Source organism: Myotis davidii, unplaced genomic scaffold, assembly GCF_000327345.1.
Source record: "Myotis davidii unplaced genomic scaffold, ASM32734v1 scaffold496, whole genome shotgun sequence".
Taxonomy (NCBI): domain Eukaryota; kingdom Metazoa; phylum Chordata; class Mammalia; order Chiroptera; family Vespertilionidae; genus Myotis; species Myotis davidii.
In genome coordinates, this window is record NW_006289398.1 from 3130387 (window position 1) to 3152563 (window position 22177).

Sequence of the window (22177 nt, forward strand, 5' to 3'; positions counted from 1 at the left end):
AGCCTCAGGTTTAACTCCTGTCTACAAACAGCGTTCACACGAATGGTAAGTTCCGGGGAGGCAAGAACAGGCATCGTTAGAGGGAGATGCCTGCCTGCCCTTCGGGGGGGGCGAAGAATGAAGGTCAAGTTACAACTTACCAGGCGGTGGCCTAATTTTAGAAGAGCACAAGGAACTGTTTAAAGGCTTCAAAGGTTCCACAGAGAAACCAATCCATTTGCATAACCAGATATACGATTACATCAGGGGCTCGAATGTCTGGTCCTTGCCCAGGAGGATCCCTGGCCTGTCAGCTTCATTCTCCTTAAAATCAGAGCCAGATGCGGAGTCTGGGTCTCCACACCAGGGTGGGAGTGGAGATTTGAAATGCACGTAGGTTTTAAAAACCGAGATAAGACCAGGGCCTTCCTCGGGCTGGTCCGTGCTTCCCCTTCTCCAGAGGAGGCGGACTGGACAGGGTCTCCTCTCCCTGTTCTCAGGGAGAAGCCTCCGCATAAACACAGCAAGCAGCCCAGGTGCCGGCCAGTTTCCCTTGAATTCTGCGTCCGCCCTGGGAAGGCTAAGCATTCCTGGTGCTGGCGGCAGCTGGCACCACGTCAGGCAAGACAAAGCAGCTGCGTGATCAGCAGAGCCGGGCAAGGTGAGGACTGTGACCAGGTTTCTGCCCCAGAACCGCAAGGCCCGAGAAAGCAGGATGCGGGCCCCAGCGGGGCGCCCAGGGCGAGCCAGCCGGATGGACAGGACTCGGGGCACCCGGTTTACTGCTCTGTGCTGTTCCTGGAAGCAGCCAGCTTGCCTTTGCCTGGCAACAGCTGGATGTTTCGGGAAGGGGGCTATTGAGATTGCATTAAATATTCACCTTCAAAGATCTCCAGAAGTCGTCACCGAAATGGTCACCCTAAGCGATCACTGTAAACTTCCTGGGAGGTTGTGGAACCAGGCAGTTCGCTTAAAATTATTCCAAGCGTTAAACAAAGAACTTAAAACCTAAGAACTAACAACTCATCGAGTTACGTACAAGGAAGTAATGGCTGGGGTTTTGCTTGGCAAGAACCGCCTGGTACTGACGACTGGAGAGAGAGGACCAGGGGAGTGGAGGGCCTGTGCTGAGGGCACCCCCACTAGCAGGGAGAAAGGTTTTTAAGGGACTCTGTAAAGGGCACAGGCCTCAGAAAAGAAAACGAGGAGTTGACGAAAGGAAAGAAAAAGGCTGGATTCCAGGAAGACACTCCAAATCCCCCACCAGTGCCGTTGCTATGGAAACCATCTCCTCCTCCCTGTCATTTCATAGTGACTCTGCCCAGGAAACCCAGGGTCTGGGGTGGAGTTTAAAGGAGAAAGAAAGAGGGAGAGAGATGGTGAGAGGGAAAGGGGGGTGGTGAGGAGGAGAGGAAGGAGGGGAGGAGAGGAAGAGGGAGAGAGACAGTGAGAGGGAACGAGAGGGGGGGAGGAGGAGAGGAAGGAGGGAGCAAGAGGCAGGAGGAAGAGAATTTGTTCTTTCACAGCTAAGGTTACAGTCACACATTGGAAGTGACAGGTGTGTCATGGTAAGCTGTTGCCTGTCTTACCTGAAGGAGCTTCCGGATGCACTCATGGTGGCTGTTCTTGGCTGCGAGGTGCAACGCACTGTGTCCTAAACAGATTTAAGGGGGGGAAATAGGGGGAAGAAAAGGCCACACGTGTTAAATCTCTTATCTCTGTAATGAAGACAACTGTGAGGAAATAAACTGTTCCCCAGCGAAGACGGGGCTGTTGTTCTTAAGAGTCGGGCCTCAGCTTCTTATCTGGGAAGTTCAGGGTGACGGCGGTGGGAGGACACCGCGCACCCTGCCCCCCGGATAACACGCAGGCTCCGCGCTGTGCTCTGATGTGACTCAGCTCCGAAAGTTCTGCTTTCAGCAGCCAGTACACACGCCAAAGGCCCCGTGCCCACAGCCCGCCAGGCTGGCAACGCCACAGGCCCCGTGCCCACAGCCCCGCCAGGCTGGCAACGCCACAGGCGAGGGGACCCGAAAAGGCCTCCAGCAACCAGCAGAGAGCACACCTGACCTCTCGTTCTCTCCCCTCCGCTTCTCCTCCGGCCCTGAATGGGAGTGACCGGGGTTCTCAGAGTCTAGGTCCCCGCGTAGAAGGAGGAGAAGCGCATAAAACACGCACCATGACAGCAGGCTTCTCTCCATTTCCTTCAGGAGCGCAACCCTGACGTGAGACTCTGATGGCTGCGCACAGGTAACTGGGAACCCTGACCTACACCTACCTCCCGCCATGGCCCAATGGACCTGTGGGATTCCTAGGGCAGAGGCTGAGGGGCAGCCTGGGGACCTGCGGCCCAGCAGCCCCCCCCCCCGCCGGCATTCAGGGGCTGCTCTCGCTGCCTGGGCTCTCTGCCTCTGGGACAGCCACCCGCGTGCTCTCCCGCCCGCTCGGATGCCCCGGAACCACTGCCTTCTGATGAGGACCCTCCCGACCTCCCACTCGAACCCCGATTCCTCCCAGGCCTGTGACTCCTGCTCCCTGCTCCACACGCCCATCTTCACGGCACAGAACAGGTTCCCGGCTTCTTTCCCACTGCACTGCCGCCCCCCCCGCCCCCCATCTCTCCCCACAGCCACAGGGTAGGTAGCTGACTGTTCTCCTTTCCCCTCTAGAATGTAAACTCGCTGACACGGGACTTGCCTCACTCCCTGCCACACGCCTAGTGCCCACAGCACGGCCGGCATGGAGTGGGCTCGCCACGACGCGCGTCACTCTGAATTGTCGGGTGTGCGCATCACAAACGCCTGCGGAGGGAACCCAGGTACCACCCGGCCAACCCGGCACACCGAGGAAAGGCTACCTCCTGCGCTCCCTGACCCCCTGACCCAGCCACCCCCACCTGACCCCTGGGCCTCAGCTCTGTTGGCACCTGACGCTGTGGGTGTTGTCCTGGGCCATGAAGGTTGCTAAGCAACATCTCTGCCTCTACCCACTAGATGCCCATGTCGGTTAATCAGAAATAGCTCCAGACATTGCTAAATCTCCGGGGGGGCGGGGGCGTGCAGGGGCATCAACCCCAGCTGAGAACCACTGGCTCAGAGGAACAATTTCTTTTACATGATGGTCCCATCTCCAAATACCATTTCTCCTTTCTGAGTCAGTCTTCACTCTGCAACACTGAGCGGAAATCCCCTGATTACTAGAGGACGACATGTCTAGGAAACACCATGTTTAAAACCCGAGGGTTTAGGGTCACAGTGGACCGCACGAAGCCTATGTAAGGTCAAAAGGTCAGGCTCCTGCTGTCTGATCTGAGCTGGACTGAGTTTTGTTTGTTGTTTGTTAATCCTCAACTGAGGATATTTTTCCATTGATTTTTAGAGAGAATGGAAGGGAGAGGGAGAGACAGAGAGACATCGACGTGAGAGAGTGAGACATCGATTGGTTGCCTCCTGCATGCACCCTGACCAGGGCCGGGGAAGCTGCAACCAAGGTACGTGCCCTTGACCAGAATCGAACCCGGGACCCTTCAGTCCGCAGGCCAACTCTCTACCCACTGAGCCAAACCGGCTAGGGCTGGACTGGGAGGTTTTAAGGGTATTTGGAGGGGGGCTGTTTTGTGGGGGTGGGACCTCAGAGGCGGGAATCCCTCCGTCCCCCACGAGGGTGAGGATGAGGAAGATCAGGAAACGAAGGAATGACTCTGGGAAGCAGGAGGACAAAGGTCTTCCCCTCCCCTTCCTACTCTTCCTGCATGAGCCCCCTCCCAGGCTGTGGCGTGAGTGCAGTTACATTATCCGTTAAACAGGCTTTGGGGGGCTGCCTGGCTCCCAAGGTCATGTGGACCAGAGTCTGTAAGGGCAAGCACAGCCTGCATTTGAAACAGACGCTTTACAGCTGAGCGTCTGGAGCCCATCCTGAGGGTCGGCAGAAGACGGTTCACGCTGCGTAGGCACGTGTTAACGATCGTCTGTGCCGCGGACCGAAGCTATTGTACATAAACAGCACCCCCTGCACACAGGCTCAGCTCCCCACACGGGGGGTAGGGGATGTCAACCACTCACCATAAACAAACGCCGGCTTTCGCTGAGCTCCCAGCGTCCCGGCCACGAGACCCGAAGAACGTGCCGTGCTTCTACAGAAACTAGATCCTTTCACTCCTTGGCCCCGTGATCTACTTTCCTAACCAGGAGCACGCAAGTATTTTTCATTTAAAATGGTCACAGAACTCGAATGATGCATGATTCCCTGGACAATATCCGAGGCAAGATGCCTCTCGGTGCTAATGTTAAAAAAAAATTTTCCCCAGTGCTAAGCTTTCTGGAGAGATTATATGAGATTAGTGACAGTCTCGCGGGACCGAGGCAGTGTGTACGTCTGGCCCATTCAGCTGTGGGTCTGTCTGGAATATCAGGAAGCAACTTCCCCGAGGCACATGGCGGGGCGATGCTAATTCAAGGGCATTGCAGCGGAACTTGGCTCTCAGGAAAAAGGCCAGTGTAACTTAGAAGGCAAGAGTCGTGGGCTGTTGCAGGGCTAGCCCCAGGGGGTGCCGGGATGAACATGGCCGTCTCTCAGGAATGATGCTGCAATACTGAGGCAGGTTGACTGCAAATACCACTCCTGTGAGAGCCGGGCCTTTCGTGCAGACCTTCACCGTGCACAAATGTTTTGGATGAATGATGAGCACGGAAGGCACAGTGACTCACGTCCTGGTCCTTGCCTGGGCCTCTGATAGGCCTTGAGAGGGAGAGATGGGGGCAGGAGTTTTAGCCGCAGGAAGGAGCTGGGCCTGGGCAGTCAACGCCATCACATTTATCTCGTCTGCTGTGACAGGAGAAAGGCCGTGTTGCTCTAGATAACACGGCAGACGTTGCCACGCACATCCTTTGCACCCGGCTTCTTCCTTCTTTTGTTCTCGGGCCTCTCGCAGGCTCTCAAGAAATCATGACAAGTCAGAGCCTCATTGGGACGAATGTAAAACAGTAAGCCATGGACCAATGTGCTGACCTCGTTGCTAAAAATGCTGGGCGAGAGGGAAGGGACTGGGCAGTTCCGAGATGTTTTCTACTCGCCCGGAACGTCTGGCCAGCGTCCTGGGGCCACAGAGCGCCGCGGATTCCACCCGTTTCAATCGGGATGCAAGAAATGGACTCGCAGACCCCAGGGGCCGGCCCAGAGAGGCAGCCAGGACAGGTCTGCCCCTCCAGTGCTGCTCCTTGGAGGCAGTGTCACCGAGGTGGACAGGGGTGTGCAGGGCGCACTGCCCAACGCTTCCCCAGGCTCTTAAAAGTGGAGTGAGGGCCCTGGTGGTGAATACAAATTCTACCCAAACGAACAAACCCAAACACACAAACCAACAAAATACCTACGCTTCTTAAGAGCTTTTACTAGAGGAAAGACTGCTGGTAAAATATTTTTTCAGGGGGGCGGGGGCAGGATGTAGGTTTTATTATCACATGTGACCTCAGTTATGTAAAAATGTGCCAGGAAAAAGCTGAAGGAAATACAGCAAAACAGTAAAATGTGCTTCTTCTTGGTAGCAGAAGCCCTGCTAACCTTCTTTACAGTTTTCTGTCTCTCCCAGATTTCCTACAATGAGCGCAAATCAGACTACCTGATTCTCCCCGTAAGGAAAGACGGGGAGGGGAAGATTCTTGGCTCTGATGCAAATGACTAGACTCCCGTCTGAAACCTGTATCTTGGCATCAAATGCAGCGAAACCAAACTGCATTCCAGCTCCGATTCGTGCCCTTTAAGCGGATTCTTTCAGGTCATGGTTTCCTTGGAAGAAGCCCTGTTTATGTCAGAGGATGTCCCGCCCATCCAGGGGACTCTAGCTCTACATGTAAAACGTCACCAGTGAACACAATGAACTTGAAAACCAAATCAGCAGGGCTAGGAATTAAAGAGGACTCAAGTCAGTACGACATAAATTAGCATTCCCTCCGGCAGGCACTTAAGGAAACCATTCATTCTTCTACTGGGATCGCCAATTCTCAAAGCATTCGGGGAGCATTTGGTGGCACTGCTCAGGGAAATCGTGCTGTTACTCCAATCACGCCCTATTTTCGACCGAAAATGGTTTTCCCAGTGGCATCGCATTCACCTGACTTGACTTCAAGTGGCTCGTGGCCTGCCCTAAAGGAACACATTTATTCAAAAAGAATAGAGATTCCCAATCACCGGGAATCTTTAAATTTGTTTAACAAGTGCCAGACTTTTGGAAACAATTCTGAAACACAAGTTTTCCAGCCAGTTTTTGAGGAATAATTCTTCTGTTTCCTGACTGGTGGCCCCTCCCCCCCCCCATAACTGTTCTGAGGCGGCCAGTGTTTGGGGTGGGGGTGGGGGCAATCCATTATGGATTAACGAAAAGACTATGGAGTCGGACTGATTTCATATCCCAGTAAGAACGAACGAAAGCCTTAGAACGAGGCAAAGAGGTTCAAGTTCAATAGAGAAACGGAGCCCTCAGGAGTTGCTCTGATCCTCCGGTGTGGCCAGCGGGGCAGAACCCAGGCCGGAGACCACAGCCAGCGGCTCTTTGCAGTGGAACGACGTTCATAAAAGATAGGCCCCCACTACCTGGTCTCTGCCCCTGCTTTGTTCACCATTTGTCCACACTGGCTCCACATGAGAACCACATGGGGAACTTTAAAAATCATACCAGCTGTCTGGCAACCTCCAGACAATGGAATCTGAATCTCAGAGGGTGTGCATACTGTTTACTCCTTCCTTTCCCTCCCTTCCTGCTCTCCTCGCTCACTCTCAACCTTCCTCCCAAGTTCCCAGGGGATGTGGAGGCACTGAAACACAGCATGGGGGTGGCCCTGGGCAGCTGGTCCAGAGGAGGACCACGGCCTCTGCCCACAGAGCGTATCTCAGTGGGCAAGATGAGCTTCCAAGCAACGCATTCCATTTCTCACCTCCCATCATGATTCCTCAAAACAGACGTAGAGAAGGTTGCATGGTCCCTACATACAATTTTAAAGATAAGATTTTGCAAATGGGGGATGAGAAGCACGCAGTGTGCCCCTGACAAACCACATCTAAGATAAAGACGCCTGCAGCAGCACAAATGAGGAAACGCCCTCAGAGCCCAGTCCCTGGAGCTGGTCTACCAGCCTCTTCTCCACAGGGACCCCGCTCTGTGGCACCTGCTCTTGCGCCGGCCTGTTGACTTAAGAGATAAAGACCACATACCGGCAGTGTCTTGCGCTGTCACATCCACGCCGTGCGTAACCATGACCCTGAGACATTCCACGTGTCCTTTTGTAGCAGCGAGATGAAAGCTGGAAAAGAGGTAAACAGTCTCCTTCAGATTTCCATCTTTAGCATTCATCCCCGACAACGTTTTTTGCCTTGTCGTGAACACTTACTTTCTCCCACTTGAGCTCCATAACCAGCGAGTAGGTATTATTATCAACCTCATTTTAAGGATGAGGAAACTGAGGCTCCCCATGGTCTGAGAATTTGCTCACGGACACTTTTTATTAAGCAATGGAGCAGGAGCTTGTCTTAGGTCTTCCAATCCAAAGACCAGGCTTGGAAAAAAGTAAGATTCAACGACACATTTGTCACTTCACAAAGCGATGCTCAAAGACTCGCAACTAGATTCAATTCCTAAATAATAGGTACTTTATCAACATTTTCTGTTGCCTAGTGCTTTCACTAAAGCCATTATTTTTAGGAAACATATTCTATAAGGAGAAAGGTATCCAACCCAACAATGGTTGGGACAACACCCACATCAGGTCCATTGCTGTGTTGCAGCTGAATGACAATTGCTGTACACAACTTCTGTAATGTGTGCCATTACATTACCTCTTTTCATTCACATGACAGCCTTTTGAGGTGAGGCCTATACTGTCTCCATAGATGGCAGGTGTCTACACGCAGGTGCAAACAGCATGAACTAAAGCCCACAATTAAGCTCAGAATTCAGTAACATTTGGGAGTACAAGCCATGCCCAGCGTGTTTAGACTTGCCATGAAAAGAAGAGATGGCATCCACATGCCATCCCAGTCATCCCTGCAGGTCCCAGAATGAAGGGCATTACTGCCGGCAGAAGGAAAGTCCAATTCCACGGAGCATTCAGGCCCAGAGGCCGAGGAGGCCCACACCCTTGGGAAGGTCTCCGCCAAGGAGGCCTTCCCTCTTCTGTCTCCTTCGTTCAGGGAAGAAGTCACTGAACCTTCCCGTTATCCACCTGCCTCGGTTCTGTTCTAGGGATTTGCCTTCTCGGGACACTTGCCACGCAGCACCGTAGTGTCTGCAGCTCTGAATGAAGGCCCAGACAGTATGTTCTTCACAAACCAGGACTGGCACTGGGGCCCAGGATCACACCCAACTAGCAAATCCAAGAGGTAAACCAACTCAAACCCGGGTCAGCTTGATCCCACACCTCTGCTCCCCGAGATCTAGGCTGCGTGAAGACGGACAGGGAAGCAAACGGAGATGTTTCCGTTCTGGCTGCCAAGCAACCATAAGTCAGCAAGGTGCCTCTGGGAAGTCCGTTTAACCTCTCTGAGCCTACACTCCCTGCACTGGAGAGCGTGGGGATTGAATCAGATGATATAGGATGCTTCCTGCAGCTCTAACAGACTATTACTTTATCCTACCTGGTTCTGATCACACCAACTATTTCCACATTTGTGCAGCCATTCATGTGTAATGTCTCTTTACAGTCAAACTCCGCTTTGTAGATGATTTCACACAACTGTTAAACTTTGGTCATATGGAAATACTTGGAAATGTAGTGACTTATTTAAATGGAATTCCTGATTAAATACAGCCCAACCAAAAGAACCTCCTCACCGGGCAGTACGAGTATACCTCTGTTTTTCATCATCATTGACCTAACACAATTTTACAGTAAGTTCACCCTTAAGCAGCAAATTGTTTAACTGGCCTTGGGGAAAGGTCTCTAAATGCCCCCTTCCTTCATAACAGTACATGTTACACACTTTAATTGCTCTTGAGGACATGAAGTCGCCAGCAAGAGTCTCAATTACTGACCTCTGTCTTCAAGGCTATTCATCTACAAGCCCCAGAATAAGCCTTAATACTCATCTTCTCTTCATGTCTGTGCTTTTTTCTGAGCTGTTCTCTCTGCTACGTCCTATGACCAGGGAGAAACCAAAACTATCTGGACAAGAGGGCAGCCACATCCTATCTTACAAGTAAGAGCACCGGGAGCAATGATTAGTGTACACACACACACACACCTAGACATACAGGGTAGGGGCAAAAGGAGGGTTACAGTTGTGAGTACCCGAAACACAGAGTTTATTCTTGTTTAATATTTAGTATTTCTTGTTTATGATATTATTTGCCATGCAAACCACTATAAACCTACTTTTGCCCTGTTCTGTATAACTTTTGATTGAAGCATAACATATGCAAAGAAAACCACATATCATAATTCTATAGCCTGCTCATTTTCACAAATGGAGCATGCCCACTTTATCTTCATACGAGTGAACACGTGGCCAGGGACCCAAATGCCCTCCTCGTATCTCCCGCCAGCACCCAGAACCTCTCCATGTGCCCCCCCTTTACTATTTATATTTCCCCACTCAGACCGCTCAGGTGACCCCTGGATTGCAGACTCCGTTTATGGGGTGAAACTGCAGACACGTGGCGGTGAAGCATTTTTGTGCGCCATTTCTGTCCGTGGAGAAATGGAGTCTGACGTGGTTTCTGGGGCTGACCTGGGCCTTGAAGGGTTTCGGGATCTTTATCTGGAAGGTCAATGAGGATTACAAGGCGGGAGAAGTGATGTGTTGGGACGTTGGACTCACTACCCAATCCTGCGATAAAGACTTTCTTACCAACAGAAACCGACCTGTGTTTGATGGCTGTAGCACGTTTTACTGAGGGATCAGCTGCTTAAGGTTTCACTGTATATGCTTTAATAAATTGTGTGTGTGTGTGTGTGTGTGAGAGAGAGAGAGAGAGAGAGAGAGAGAGAGATTGATTTTGTTTCATCTTTCCTCTCTTGGTAGAATTTGGATCAGGGAGTGACTTTTTCCTCTGTTCTGGGAACTCTGCAGAATACTGTGTCCTGCTCAGAAAATAAAACGATGACAGTCTTTTCCAAATGCATCAATTTCTCACATATTTCACCTAAAAAATCCACATCAATGCTCTTCCAGATAAACAAAATACCAACAGATATACCTAGAAACTGCCAATTATATGAGGGCGGATACCGGGCTTGTCCTTGTGCACTGCTTGACCTAACAGCATGCTTTCAGCTAACATCACTTTCACTGACGGGATTTGATTAAAGGTGTTTTTCGAATAAGACTCTACCAGGTGTCTGTTGTGTTTATATGGCACATAAAAGCTGTGGCTCTACTTTCGAAAACCCAGGAGCATGAGAGGAGGATACGCCAAAAAGGAAGAGCTGGTCATTTTGCCAGAAGTTTCCGATTCATCTTCCCAGACAGACCAGGAACTCCCCTATGTGTCATCACGCCTTCTCCCAGGAGATGCATTTCCGGGAAATGGGAACACAGTCAAGAAACACGCTATTTAGCCCTAACCGGTTAGGCTCAGTGGATAGAGCGTCAGCCTGCGGACTCAAGGGTCCCAGGTTCGATTCCGGTCAAGGGCATGTACCTTGGTTGCAGGCACATCCCCAGTAGGGGGTGTGCAGGAGGCAGCTGATCGATGTTTCTCTCTCATTGATGTTTCTAACTCTCTATCCCTCTCCCTTTCTCTCTCTAAAGAATCAATAAAATATATTTTTTTTAAAAAGAAGCTCACTATTTAACTTGTTCTTGGGGGACACGCACCCGTGCTGTGCTCTGCCTGCCCCTCCAGCCCTGCCCTCCACCTGTCCCTGGGGCTGCGGCCCAGGAGGCAGGCCTCTCCTGGACTCACCCAGTGGGCGGCCTTGTCCTTCGGCTTCTGGTTGGGTCCAACCAATGGAAGACACAAGAGACAAGAGGATGAGAGACGAGTGCAGGGCATCACCCCTCCTCTCTCTCCACCAGGCCACACCCTGGCAGTGGCTGCCTCCTCTGGGAAGGCCACATTGTGTGCACCGGCTCTCCCTCGGCGTTTGGGAACTGCTCTCTCTCCTTGCGCCTTCAGATGGGAAGCGATGCTCACGGTTACTGCTCAGGGCTGCGGTCCACCTTGCTGGTTTAATCCACCACAAATGTGCAAGCAGTGCCTTTCTTCACCTGGAGTCACCCATCCCATGTGAGGGTGCTACCTGCTTCCTGCTCGAACCCTGAAGGCTGCCCGTGTCGGGTATTTTGTGTGTGACCACCCACAGGGTACATGGTTAGGTTCGGGTGGATATTATTTGATTATAGATATTTGTAAAGGCAAAGTGAGGCTTTAAAAAAAGTCTCAACTCCACACATAACAGAGTTGATTATTTAAGACGTTTGGGTATTTTGGCTAAAACGCTTTGATGGGAGAATGTGCCAGATCACTTTAATTACATGGCATCTGACAAGTGACTTCTAAAAAGCTTTCTGATTTAGTCTTAGGCCAAAATAGGAACCAATTTCAAAGGTTCAAGAATACATCTCTCCAAGGATAAGGAAAACAACTGACTTAAATGACAGCCAGCACCAGTCTAGACTGTCCCGCGGTGCAATAAAGAAACGCCAAAATCCAGACGTTAAACTGTGCCTGTGGTCTTGAAGGAAGACCAACATAGGAGCACACGCAGTTGTAGGTGCTCTGAAACGTGCTCTGAAATGGACTCGTCAGTTCTGTGGGCATATCCCAGGGAATAACAAGCAAGACATGTTGGACTTGGTTTCAATGTCCAGAAGACAGGCTAGCAGACGCTGAATTAGAACCACCTCTGCTTAGGAAATGAAGGAGGGAGAAAAGAAAGAGGGAGAGAGAGAGGATAGGAGGAAGGGAGGGAGGGAGGGAGGGAGGGAGGGAGAGAGGGACAGAAGGAGGGAGGGAGGCAGGAAAAAAGGAGAGAGAATCAAAGCTAAATGCTCACCCTAGCCCAGTGGTTGGCAAACTGCGGCTCGGCATGCTTTGCCATTGAATGGAAACTCAGGAACAAAGTTGTAGACAGTTGCAGGCAACAAAACACCCTCCACGCCTTGTCGCAAGCCCTCACTTGAGCAGCTAGCTTTCTGGCACCGTGGGTGCAAGTGCTAATCCCCACAGCAGGGCTTGGCAGCAGCGAGTCCTTACATTAGCCTCTGAAGGTGAGCGAGAAGCGGAGCCAAGTTTTAATAGGACACTCACGTGGAATGCTGGGTGCTGTCGGGTGGAAACACTGGTTAATCGGCGACAGAACCTGATTGCAGGTGGCAGGAGTAGGTTTCCTTTCACTGCTGACTGATAGTGTGGGCATCTCAGTGGTGGCGTCCAGGTGACTGATGGGCTGGGGCAACCCCCGTCCGGATGGCAGACAGGCATCTGTGGGGCTGCCTCGGCTTAGGGACCAGATGTTGTCCCAGGTCAGCAACTACTAGCAAAGAGCATGGCCGGTGGCCCCTGGTGGCCTGTGTCCTGGAGAACTGCGAAAGGACACACCTGCATCTAGAGTTTGCAGACTGGGGTGAGATGAGACGCAAAGCAGTAGGTGGATGAATGCGTCCCCATCCTAGAACAAAGATACTGTTCTTGACCATATTGATTCTAGGGTACTGAAACTAACCCAAGTCTGGGGCAGCTTTCCTATGTCTGTAGTTGTGTATTTTTATAAGCACTGCTATAACTACATATATCCGTTCCCTCCTCTGTTGACTCTGAGACTGCAGTACTGATGTGCCAGGCACTGTTCTGAGCCCTGAGAAACGTGTGGAGAAAACACAGCCCCTCCCTCGTGGGTCTCGGCTTTTAGTGGAGGATGGAAGACAAACCAGAGGTTCACTACTGGGGGTGAGGGTGCTGCCCTCCCCCTGCATGTCTGGCAATGTCTGGAGATATTTCTGATTATGTGAGGGAGAGGGGTGGGGGCATTCTACTGGCATTGAATGTCTAAGGGACAGAGATGCTGGCAAACACTCTACAATGCACCCCACAGCTCCCCACAACCACCACGTACCTACCACGTCCAAACTGTCCATAGTGCCGGGTTGAGGCACTGACATTCTGATTGTCCATTAAAAACAAATTAGAGGCCTGATGCATGAAATTCATGCACTCGGGGGTGGGGGGAAGGTTAGAGAGGTCCCTCAACCTGGCCTGCACCCTATCGTAGTCCAGGAGCCCTCAGGGGATGTCTGACTGACAGCTCCTGCGTTGAGCATACGCCCCCGGTGGTCAGTGCACGTCATAGCGAACTGTCATTCCACCATTCAGTCGATTTGCATAATAGCCTTTTATTATACAGGATGTGTGATGCTGAATATCATTCCATTAAGACACATTAAAGACTGAAGAAGCAAGATCACATTTTAGTCCTTGCATTGATAAAATTCATAGTTTAAAAATGCACAATTCTGTTATTTTTAGCATATTCACAAAGCTGTGCAACCAGCAGCACTCTCTGGCTCCAGAATATGTTCATCACCATAAAATACAAGTCCCGTCCGTACGCATGAGCAGTCCTTGCTTCTCCCATGCTACCCCAGCCCCTGGCAATCCCCAATCTCCATGCTGCCTCTGCATGCTTGCCCATTCTAGTCATGTCATAAAGATGGTATCATACAGGACATGGGCTTTTGTGTCTCGCTTCTTTCCTTTGGCACGCTTTCAAGGTTCACCCGTGTTGTAGCATGTCTCAGCACTCCACTGTTTCCTTAAAAATATTCCATTGTATACATACACCACATTTTGTGTATCCACTCATTGGCCATGGTCATTCAGATACTTTGGGTTATTGGGAAGAATGCTGCTAAGCCATTCATGTACAAGAGTCTGTGTTTAATTCCAGTGGGTCGGTACCTGGCAGAGGAACTGCCTGCCATGGAACTAACCCCAGGCCATGCAGGGACCATGTTTAGCTGCGGAGAAGTGCTGAGCGGTTCTCTAAAGCCACTGCATCATCTCACATCCCAGCATGGACGCAGGAGGGCTCCGGGTTCTCCACATCGCAGCCAAGCCTGGTTACCGTCCGGCAGGCTTTCATTTAGGAGATGCGAATTTTAATTACAGTCTACATCTTCCAGAGGGGAAATGCTCAAGTCTTTCTTAATAAACTCTTTTCGGTTCATTATCAGCTGAAATTTCCCCTTAGAAAGACATAAAAGAGTGAATGCAAAGCAAATTCAGAACATCTCTGGCTCTGGCTCTATAGGGGCTTTTATTCCTAATTTAAAAGTATGGCCTTTCCTTTTTTAAAAAAATTTATCTGAAAGTATTTATTGTTGAAAAGATGTCCCCTGTTTCACGATTAACCCCCTCCACTCTGCTCCTATCCCCCACCCCTTCACCACACTATGGTCTGTGTCCATGGGTTAATCTCTTCCCACCCACCCACCCACCCCCACCTTCCCTCTGAGATTGGACAGTGCACTGTCTGCTTTAGAACACCGCTCCACAATAGTAGCATACACTTCCAGTGCCAGGTCTCACTTGAAGTAGCATAACACTCTCCAGGTCCCTCCACACTGTCTCGAAGGGTAAGAGATCCTTCTTTTTCACAGCTGCATAATGTTCCATAAATGTACCACAGCTTCTTTATCCACTCATCTACTGTGGCCTTTCTTTCAAAGACAAGAAATGTCATTTAAGAGTCTATAATAGCAATGTATCTCACAAGAGGTTTTGTTGGCTTATCTTTGCCTTTAGACAGGTCAAGAATGCAGTGGAGAAGGGAGGGGTATAAAAACCTTCTAACCACTCCTCTCACCCCAGGCCCAGGGCCAGGGAGGCTGGCCCCGGCCCGAGGATACAGCAGGCTGGCTCTCCAGACTCTACTGGAGCTCAGTGACAACACTCCGATAGCTCAGGTCTTGCCTCCTCCAAGAGTGGCCCCTGGAACAGGAGCTTGTGAGACATGCAGGCTCAGCCCAGCCAGTGTGGCTCAGGGCTTGAGCGTCGACCTATGAACCAGGAGGTCACGGTTTGATTCCCGGTCAGGGCACATGCCGGGTTGCGGGCTCGATCCCCAGTAGGGGGCGTGCAGGAGGCAGCCGATCAGTGATTCTCTCTCATCATTGGTGTTTCTATCTCTATCCCTTCCTCTCTGAAATAAAATATATATATATTGGGGAAAAGAAAGCAAAGCAAAGAAGCAAAGCAGGCTCTGTCCCCACCGCACGTGTACAAGGCTCCCAGCCAACGCACCTCACATGGACACGCGGTTTGACAGCATCTCTCCGTGGATGACAAGTACAGATCGCCGCCATCATTCTCACCCAGGCACCCACTGTTTCAAGGTTCGTTTGAAAACATAACCCCCTTCGCCTTAAAGACAATCTCGTGGTGTGTTCCTCACAAAGGGAACCCACGCGGATTAGAGGGTCACTGCGATCGGGGATGTTCGCTTTGCATCTAAAGCTCGCTGGGCCCTGAGACAGAGACGCATCTAAAAGGCACAAGCAGAGCAGCCCGGGGCTTACATAATGCGACTGTGATCCCGTTGCCGCTTACCAGTCGCTGGAATGTCTCTGCTTTTGTCACTTGGAAAGTTCCCAAGGTTTCTGTGCTTAAGCGTTTTGTGGCTCCCCATCTCCCCACCCCGCTCTCACCCCCAAGAGCAGGTCAACTCCCTGATGTTCCCAGTAGCCTGACAGGCAGCCGGATGCCAGTGAAGGGGGTGGAGGAGCCAGCAGAGGGAGGGGAGGGGCCTGGAGGCCGGGTGCCATGCTGGGCCTGTGGCCTTGTTGCTCCGGCATCGTGCCTGACACTGAACCTCAGCTCCCTCAGCTCTACAGCAAGGAAATTAAGGAATTCAAGGAAATTAAATACCAACCTCATCAATAGTAACAGCAGCGGATCTATTAGAACTCGAGGCACTAGCTGTGTCTGAACTCATTATAATCCCAGCCAACCCATGGGAGGGGTCATGTTATCACCCCATTTTACAGAGGAGGAAACTGAGGCACAGAGAGGTCTGGAAACTTGTCCGAAGTCCCAGAACTAACAGGCAGGGAGCCTGGCTCCTAACCCGGGCATCCTGCCTGCAGCGCTGGCCCTTCACCGCCGTGCCAGGCGATCGCCGCGCTTGTTAAATCTCCGCAGACTGGGCAACGCTGCACAGTATCACTTACTGGCTGGGCAGCTCTTTAAAGAACAAAGTTTAAACTGGAAAAATGAAAGCCTCCGGCCAAAAAGCAAACACTGGCTTCTCACGGGGGCCGCGGAGGCTCTCCACGGGCAGGCAGGAGTGGAACCGGAGCGCAGAGGCACACAGAGCCTGCCTGGGAGGCCCCACTTCCTACCGGCCCCCGGCGCGTTGTGCAAACCTTCCCGACATAAGTGCTGTGGGGACCGGGCTGGGCTATTGCTCCAGGCCCTTCACCTGAAGGGGACTGGAGCTGCAGCTACTCCAGAGCCGCGAGTGGCCGCCTGGAAAGTTCCTGCGATCTTGCGGAGCAATAACAAACAATCCAGGTTTCGGGTTGCCCGCTGACGCACAGAGCTGGAGGCCAGACACACTCGCGGGGCTGCTTTGAAGAGACCTTGATTTTTCAGGCACATCCATTCACAGAAATTTCACTCGGACTAAACTCTTCCTGGTTCCCATCATCCGCTCCAGCTCCTGGTCCCAGAAGCGCTGGCGGTGAAGTCAGGAATGAACAGGGGGCTGCCATGCCGGCACTTCTAGTTCCTTCCACTGCCTCTGCACCCACACTCACTCCTCAAATCAGGCAAACCACACGCCCACACCAAGAAATGACCACGCACCAAACCCTATCCGGACTAGCCAGGCCCAGATTCCCACAGTCAGAGGGTTCAGAAGGATAAACTCGTCTAACGCTCCCATCTCACAGATGAAGACACTGAGGCCCACAGAGGTCAGGGAATGTGTCAAAGATCAGGGATTGCATTCGCTGCCCTGACACCAAGAGCAGCTTTTCATGGATGTGCTTATGTCTCCCTTCTTTCCTCTGAAAATCTCTTTCTACCCAAGGGAGGGGGTCCCTAGGGTAAGACTGAAATACTTCGTGCCAATAACCAGCTTTCAGGATCCCTTGAGAGCGCCAGCATTTCCCAAACACCCAACATCGCCTGCCCTTAAATTGCATTCCTTTTGTGCGACATCTTTCTGAGGGGAGAACATGATATTAAATCATATTAAAAACAAATCAGGAAAATTAAGTACTTAAACTCAGGATTTAACCCAAATCCGCCCCCCGCCCCTGCCCCGCCATGGCCCAAAGGCTCCCATCCAACCTGACCTTCCCGCTCTCTCCATTCACACCAAACACCCTCCCACCTCGGGGCCTTTGCCTTGCTGTTCCCTCCACCAAGACAACAGGAAAGCACGCAGCTCGGTCCCTCACTCCCTTCAGGAATCCGCTCACACACAGGAGTCTGCTCAGAAGGCCCTTCGCTCCCACGTGCATTCAGAGTGGCCCCGGCCTCTTCATTTTCCTGTGTCCCTGATGTTACCTGAGAGGCCCATGCTTAGGGTCTGTGTGCCCGTTAGACTGTATGGCCCGTGAGAGCAGAGACCGTGTCTCGTCTACTGCAATTTTCCAGGCAGACAAATTTTTTTTTCCAGGGGGTGGGAGGGGGAGATAATGTGAATCTTTAGTTTTGAATTTGCTTCTTTAGTTTAAAGTTTCTATTCCGAGTTTCCTTAAACCAAGACACACCCATAAACCTGCATAACCATGTATTTCTTGGGTTCTAATGTAAGTTCTTAGGGAAAAGCTGTCTTTTATGTTATCAGTAGAGGCCTGGTGCACGAAAATTCATGCACGGGGGTGGGTGGGTCCCTCAGCCTGGCCTAAGCTGGCAGTCAGACATCCCTCTGGCAGCCCGGGAGCCCTCGGGGGATGTCTGACTGATGGCGGAGAGCGGGCCTCAGCTGCAGTCAGACAGCCTTAGCACTGCCAAGGAAGCAGGAGAGGCTCTTTCCACCGCCGCTGCGCTCGCAGCAGTCAGCCCAGCTTGTGGCTGTGCGAAGCTCCCCCTGTGGGAGCACAAAGACCACCAGGGGGCAGCTCCTGCGTTGAGCATCTGACCCCTGGTGGTCAGTGCACGTCTTAGTGACTAGTCGTTCTGCCTTTAGGGTCAATTTGCATATTGCCCTTTTATTATATAGGATAAGCTTGCTTTTGCTATCTGACATGGTACAAAGTGTTGCCCAGACCAGCACATCAGCATCAGCAAGGAACTTGTTAGAAATGAAAATTTGGGGGCTCCTGCCCTGACTCAGGGGTGGAGCCCAGCAATCTGGTCTGACAAGCCTCCCAGGCGATTCTGATACAGGTTCGCTTTTCCCACCACCGGCACAGTAGGAAGACGTAGGAACTAAAAACCAGCGTTCTCTGGCTTCGGTCTCACTCTGCCATCCCTCCTCTGTGACAACAAAGTTACTCAAGTTCACTGGCCTGTTTATTCACCTGTCCACGTGGTCACTGAGGCCTCTGTCCAGTTCTCAAAATCAATGCTGCACCGTGTACATTCTAATGAGGTCACCGAGCTCCGAAGAGGCTTCGTCCACACCAAACATTTCAGAGGGACACCCCTTCATCCTGAAGGATCTGGATTCCCATTTCAGATTGTAATCTGAGGGCAAGACAGGCAGAACTGACTCTCTAAGAGCTTCTAGTTACAAAGCCTTTGGAACTAAATTCTACTCCACCAGCGGGGACCCACCCCATCAGCCCAGAGAGAAAGCGCCTGGGGAGCAGCGCCGGCCGGGGCTGCCGGGCTGTCAGTGATGTCAAAAGCAGGTGCAACAGAGACTGCGTCGCTGCTTCTGCGAGGAACCCAAGTGGCGGGAAGGCTGAGAAATGGGACACTGGTTGCCCTTTCCTGCTCCGTGTTCCAGGTGGATATAATCAAAGGTGGCGGCATGAGAGAAAGCAAAGGCTGCAAAAATAGGATTCCTGTCTGAAGTGCTCAGGACGGGCTCACAGAATCGGCAGGGCTACCTTCTGGGGACAGAGACCTCCTGGGGACAGGAGGGAGGAGACACAGATGAAAGACGACATCTTCAGGTCTAACAGACCCCACGGCATTGCAGCCGAGCGTTAGCTCTTCAGGATGGCCTGGCCTCAAAACGCCACCTGGAAATAGCCCTGGGGCTGCAGGAAATCTCCATCAGGGCAGACGGAGAGGTTTGTTTCCTGTGGTCACGACAGACCCCCAGCCTCAGCACCGAGCCGAGAGCAGGTGACTTGTGCTAATTCCCGAACCTTGTTCACCCGCCCATTCTTCTTCCTGAATTACTCCAGGGTGACTGAGGGCATCAGCTGAGAAACACCCCGAGGAAACGGGCGGCCTTTAAAATGGGGGAAAGAATGAACGAGGGTGTTGACCGACGCGTCACACGGAGGAAGCCCCTCGCCCAGCAGCGGGGCACTCGGGATTAACATGATTCACAGCGATTCCTTTCTCATTAACCGCCCGAGAATGAACTCTGACCCTGACAGTCTACGAACAGGGATGAGAGAAGGACACAGGTAACTGAGACCCATCAATCCCAGCTGGCTCAGGAGACAGTGGCGACCACGAGTCTAGTCCCTTTGGAAAGTAGAAAGGGCTTCGCGGAGGAGACGGCCAGCTGGGCCTTGAATGACAGGCAAGACTCGGTGGGAGGGGCGGTGGCGGTGGCATCCGGGAAGGCAGGCCTTCCAGGGACCCCGGGGAGGAACAGGAATGTGTCTAAAGGACAGGCGCGTGCTGAGTGATCTGTGTGCCGCGACCCTTGAACTGCCTGGATGCTGTCAGCGTGAGAACCGCCTGCTCCAGGTGCCCTCTCCCGTGGGGGTAGACGGAGTGGAGCCCCTGCCTGGTGGGTGGGACCCACGCCCATCCGCCCGGCTCTGCTCTCCATCACAGGCGCTACTACAGTTCCCAGGCTCCGCTGACCTCCGCCTGCGGGAGCGGGTCCAGCCGGCGGGGGGCATGCCAGAGGACAGAGGGAGGGGGGGAGGCAGCCTGCTTCAGCTCTGAACATGACCCATCTGAGTGTCTGAAGCCCTTCAGCCTCAATATACTTAATCTGGCTTTGAAAACAGTTTGGGAAGGAAAAATCGGTGACCCACCAATATTTTCTCAGTGTAGCTCTCAACTTCCCATTCAGTTCTCATCCACTTGCACCACTTCTGTGGTTACAAGTCTTCCCTCTAAAGCACAATTTTGCAGTAAGATCTGTTAAGCTTTAACATACCCTATTTCCCTTTTAAAAGCTCGTGACTTATATTACTTTGACATCATATACATTAAGCCCAAATTTAGCTTTCATTTTAATTTTATTTTGTGCACAGCATTACACACACACACACACACACACACACACCACACACGGGCTCCCACCTCCCTCCGCCCACCTGTCAGCTCTCAGGGGGTGGGACCTGCTGGGAAGCTCTGGGCTGGGAAACCCAGGTCTCAACATGTAGTGCCGCGGTTCTCGGTTTGGGCTGAGCATTCAGGTCACCTGGGTGCTTTGAAAATCCCCAGGCCCAGACTGCACCCCAGGCTCACGACACAGGGGTCTCTGACGGGGCCACCCAGCATTTTTCAAAGCTGTCAGGTGATTCCAATGGGAGTCAAGTTGAGAACCACTGGTCTAGTGTCCAGTGGGGCCCTGACCCTGAACTGCAATGATAAGCCCTTCAAGGAGAGAAGGAAACAATGGTCACAGTGTCGCTGTTTTTCCTTTAGTTCGGGATGGCCGCATGCTGGGACCAGCACTAACACTGGCTTCTCTTCCCTGCACCTGCCCAGTCCTCCTGACCCACCCTGCAAGGCCCGCCTCACAGCACACCGGGGCCAGGAAGCATGCGCAGCTACCGCAGTGCGTCCAAGTCTTTCCCCTTCTTGCACCCCTTGCAGCCGAGGATTTTATAGTGAGCAAGGTGTCCGTCGGTCTTGTCTCCTCGGCGAGATGCTGTGCATCTTCTAGATGAGGACCCCATTTCCTCCTCCTGGGGCTGCGCTTACAATAGGGTTTGGAACAATGCAGAGGCAGGGAGTCCCTCCCAACGGCTGGATTAATGCAACAAACATGTGGGCCCGTTGACTGGTAGCAGCAGAGGTTCCATCACCTTCGAAAACCTCGCTGACCCACACCAGAGTGGCTTTGCTATAGCAGCAACTATATCCATTAGCGTATGCCTCTGTCCAATGGCAACAGGTCTTAGGACAGACAGGGTGACTCTGCCTGGAAGGGGATTTTGCAGGGAGGAAGGCTGCCGCTATACACAAAGTCTAGCAGTTTTAGGTAAATTAACTTGGCAGCCAAATTGACTTGATTTCCAAGACTCAACGGCTGGAATGAAATACCCAATACACCCTGTTTTGAGAAACAGCGACAAAGGGCACCAAGCCAACAGCCAGAAAACCCCCTTGTCACATGACTTACACAATTCAAGGGCTCCCTCCCTCCCGTATTTCAGATTTAAGCTCCACAGAGTCATTTAAGAATACTTGCACAGGTTCTTGCTTTCAAAGCCACAAAGATCAGGTTTCTGAAGCGTGGACCGTGTGTGCAGACTATATCTATCTCTCTGTCTATACATACATGCCTGGGTGGTATTTCTTCAAATGCTACAGTCCCAGCAGTGATGTTATTTAGTCTGGTTGTTCCTAAGACAAACACACATAACGTTCACTAAACGCGCACCACATGCAGGGGAGACCATCTTGAAGCAATTAGACTGCTCCGTGGCCAGAAGTCTCGGGCCAGGGCGCCCTCCCACTTCCTCACCTCCACCGGGAACGGGAACAGATGGGCGGAGAGAAGCCAGGCCCGGCTCCACAAACAGCCTGCAGCTCAACTTTCTGCCCGGCTCCCTTCTGTTCTCCCCCGGCCCAGGGTACAGCCCTTCTTCTACTCTTTCTTACATGAATTCTAGCCATTTGGTTGCTTTCACTCATTTGTAGCCCCTCTGATCGGCTTTAGAGGGAGGGAATTTTCAGGCAAGGTTTCTTATCCGCCCCTAAAGGCAGTGCTGCAGGGAGAGATGGGAAAGACTGAAGAATGCCCAAACCGCCCATCTGGTCGCTGACCTTGGGTTGGGAGGCTTCTGGAGAATGTCTGCCGACATGGCTGCCTCGGCCGCCTCATTCCCAGGACTTTGGGGGTCATCTGGTGTTTAGGTAGGAAAGGCTGAGCATTTTCCTATTTAAACT

The 22177-nt window shown here is 52.0% G+C and overlaps 1 protein-coding gene across 2 annotated transcripts in view; it reads right to left on the bottom strand.

Moving 5' to 3' along the window:
• Window positions 1-22177, bottom strand: part of RAI14 (retinoic acid induced 14) — a 50064-nt gene that overhangs the window by 22802 nt on the left and 5085 nt on the right. For both annotated transcript variants that reach the window (XM_006761768.2, XM_006761767.2), the window contains exons 3-4: window positions 7183-7271; window positions 1569-1633 (exon numbers count right to left, since the gene is read on the bottom strand). In XM_006761768.2, coding sequence (XP_006761831.1) covers window positions 1569-1633; window positions 7183-7271 — 154 coding nt within the window. The remainder of the gene's footprint in view (window positions 1-1568; window positions 1634-7182; window positions 7272-22177) is intronic.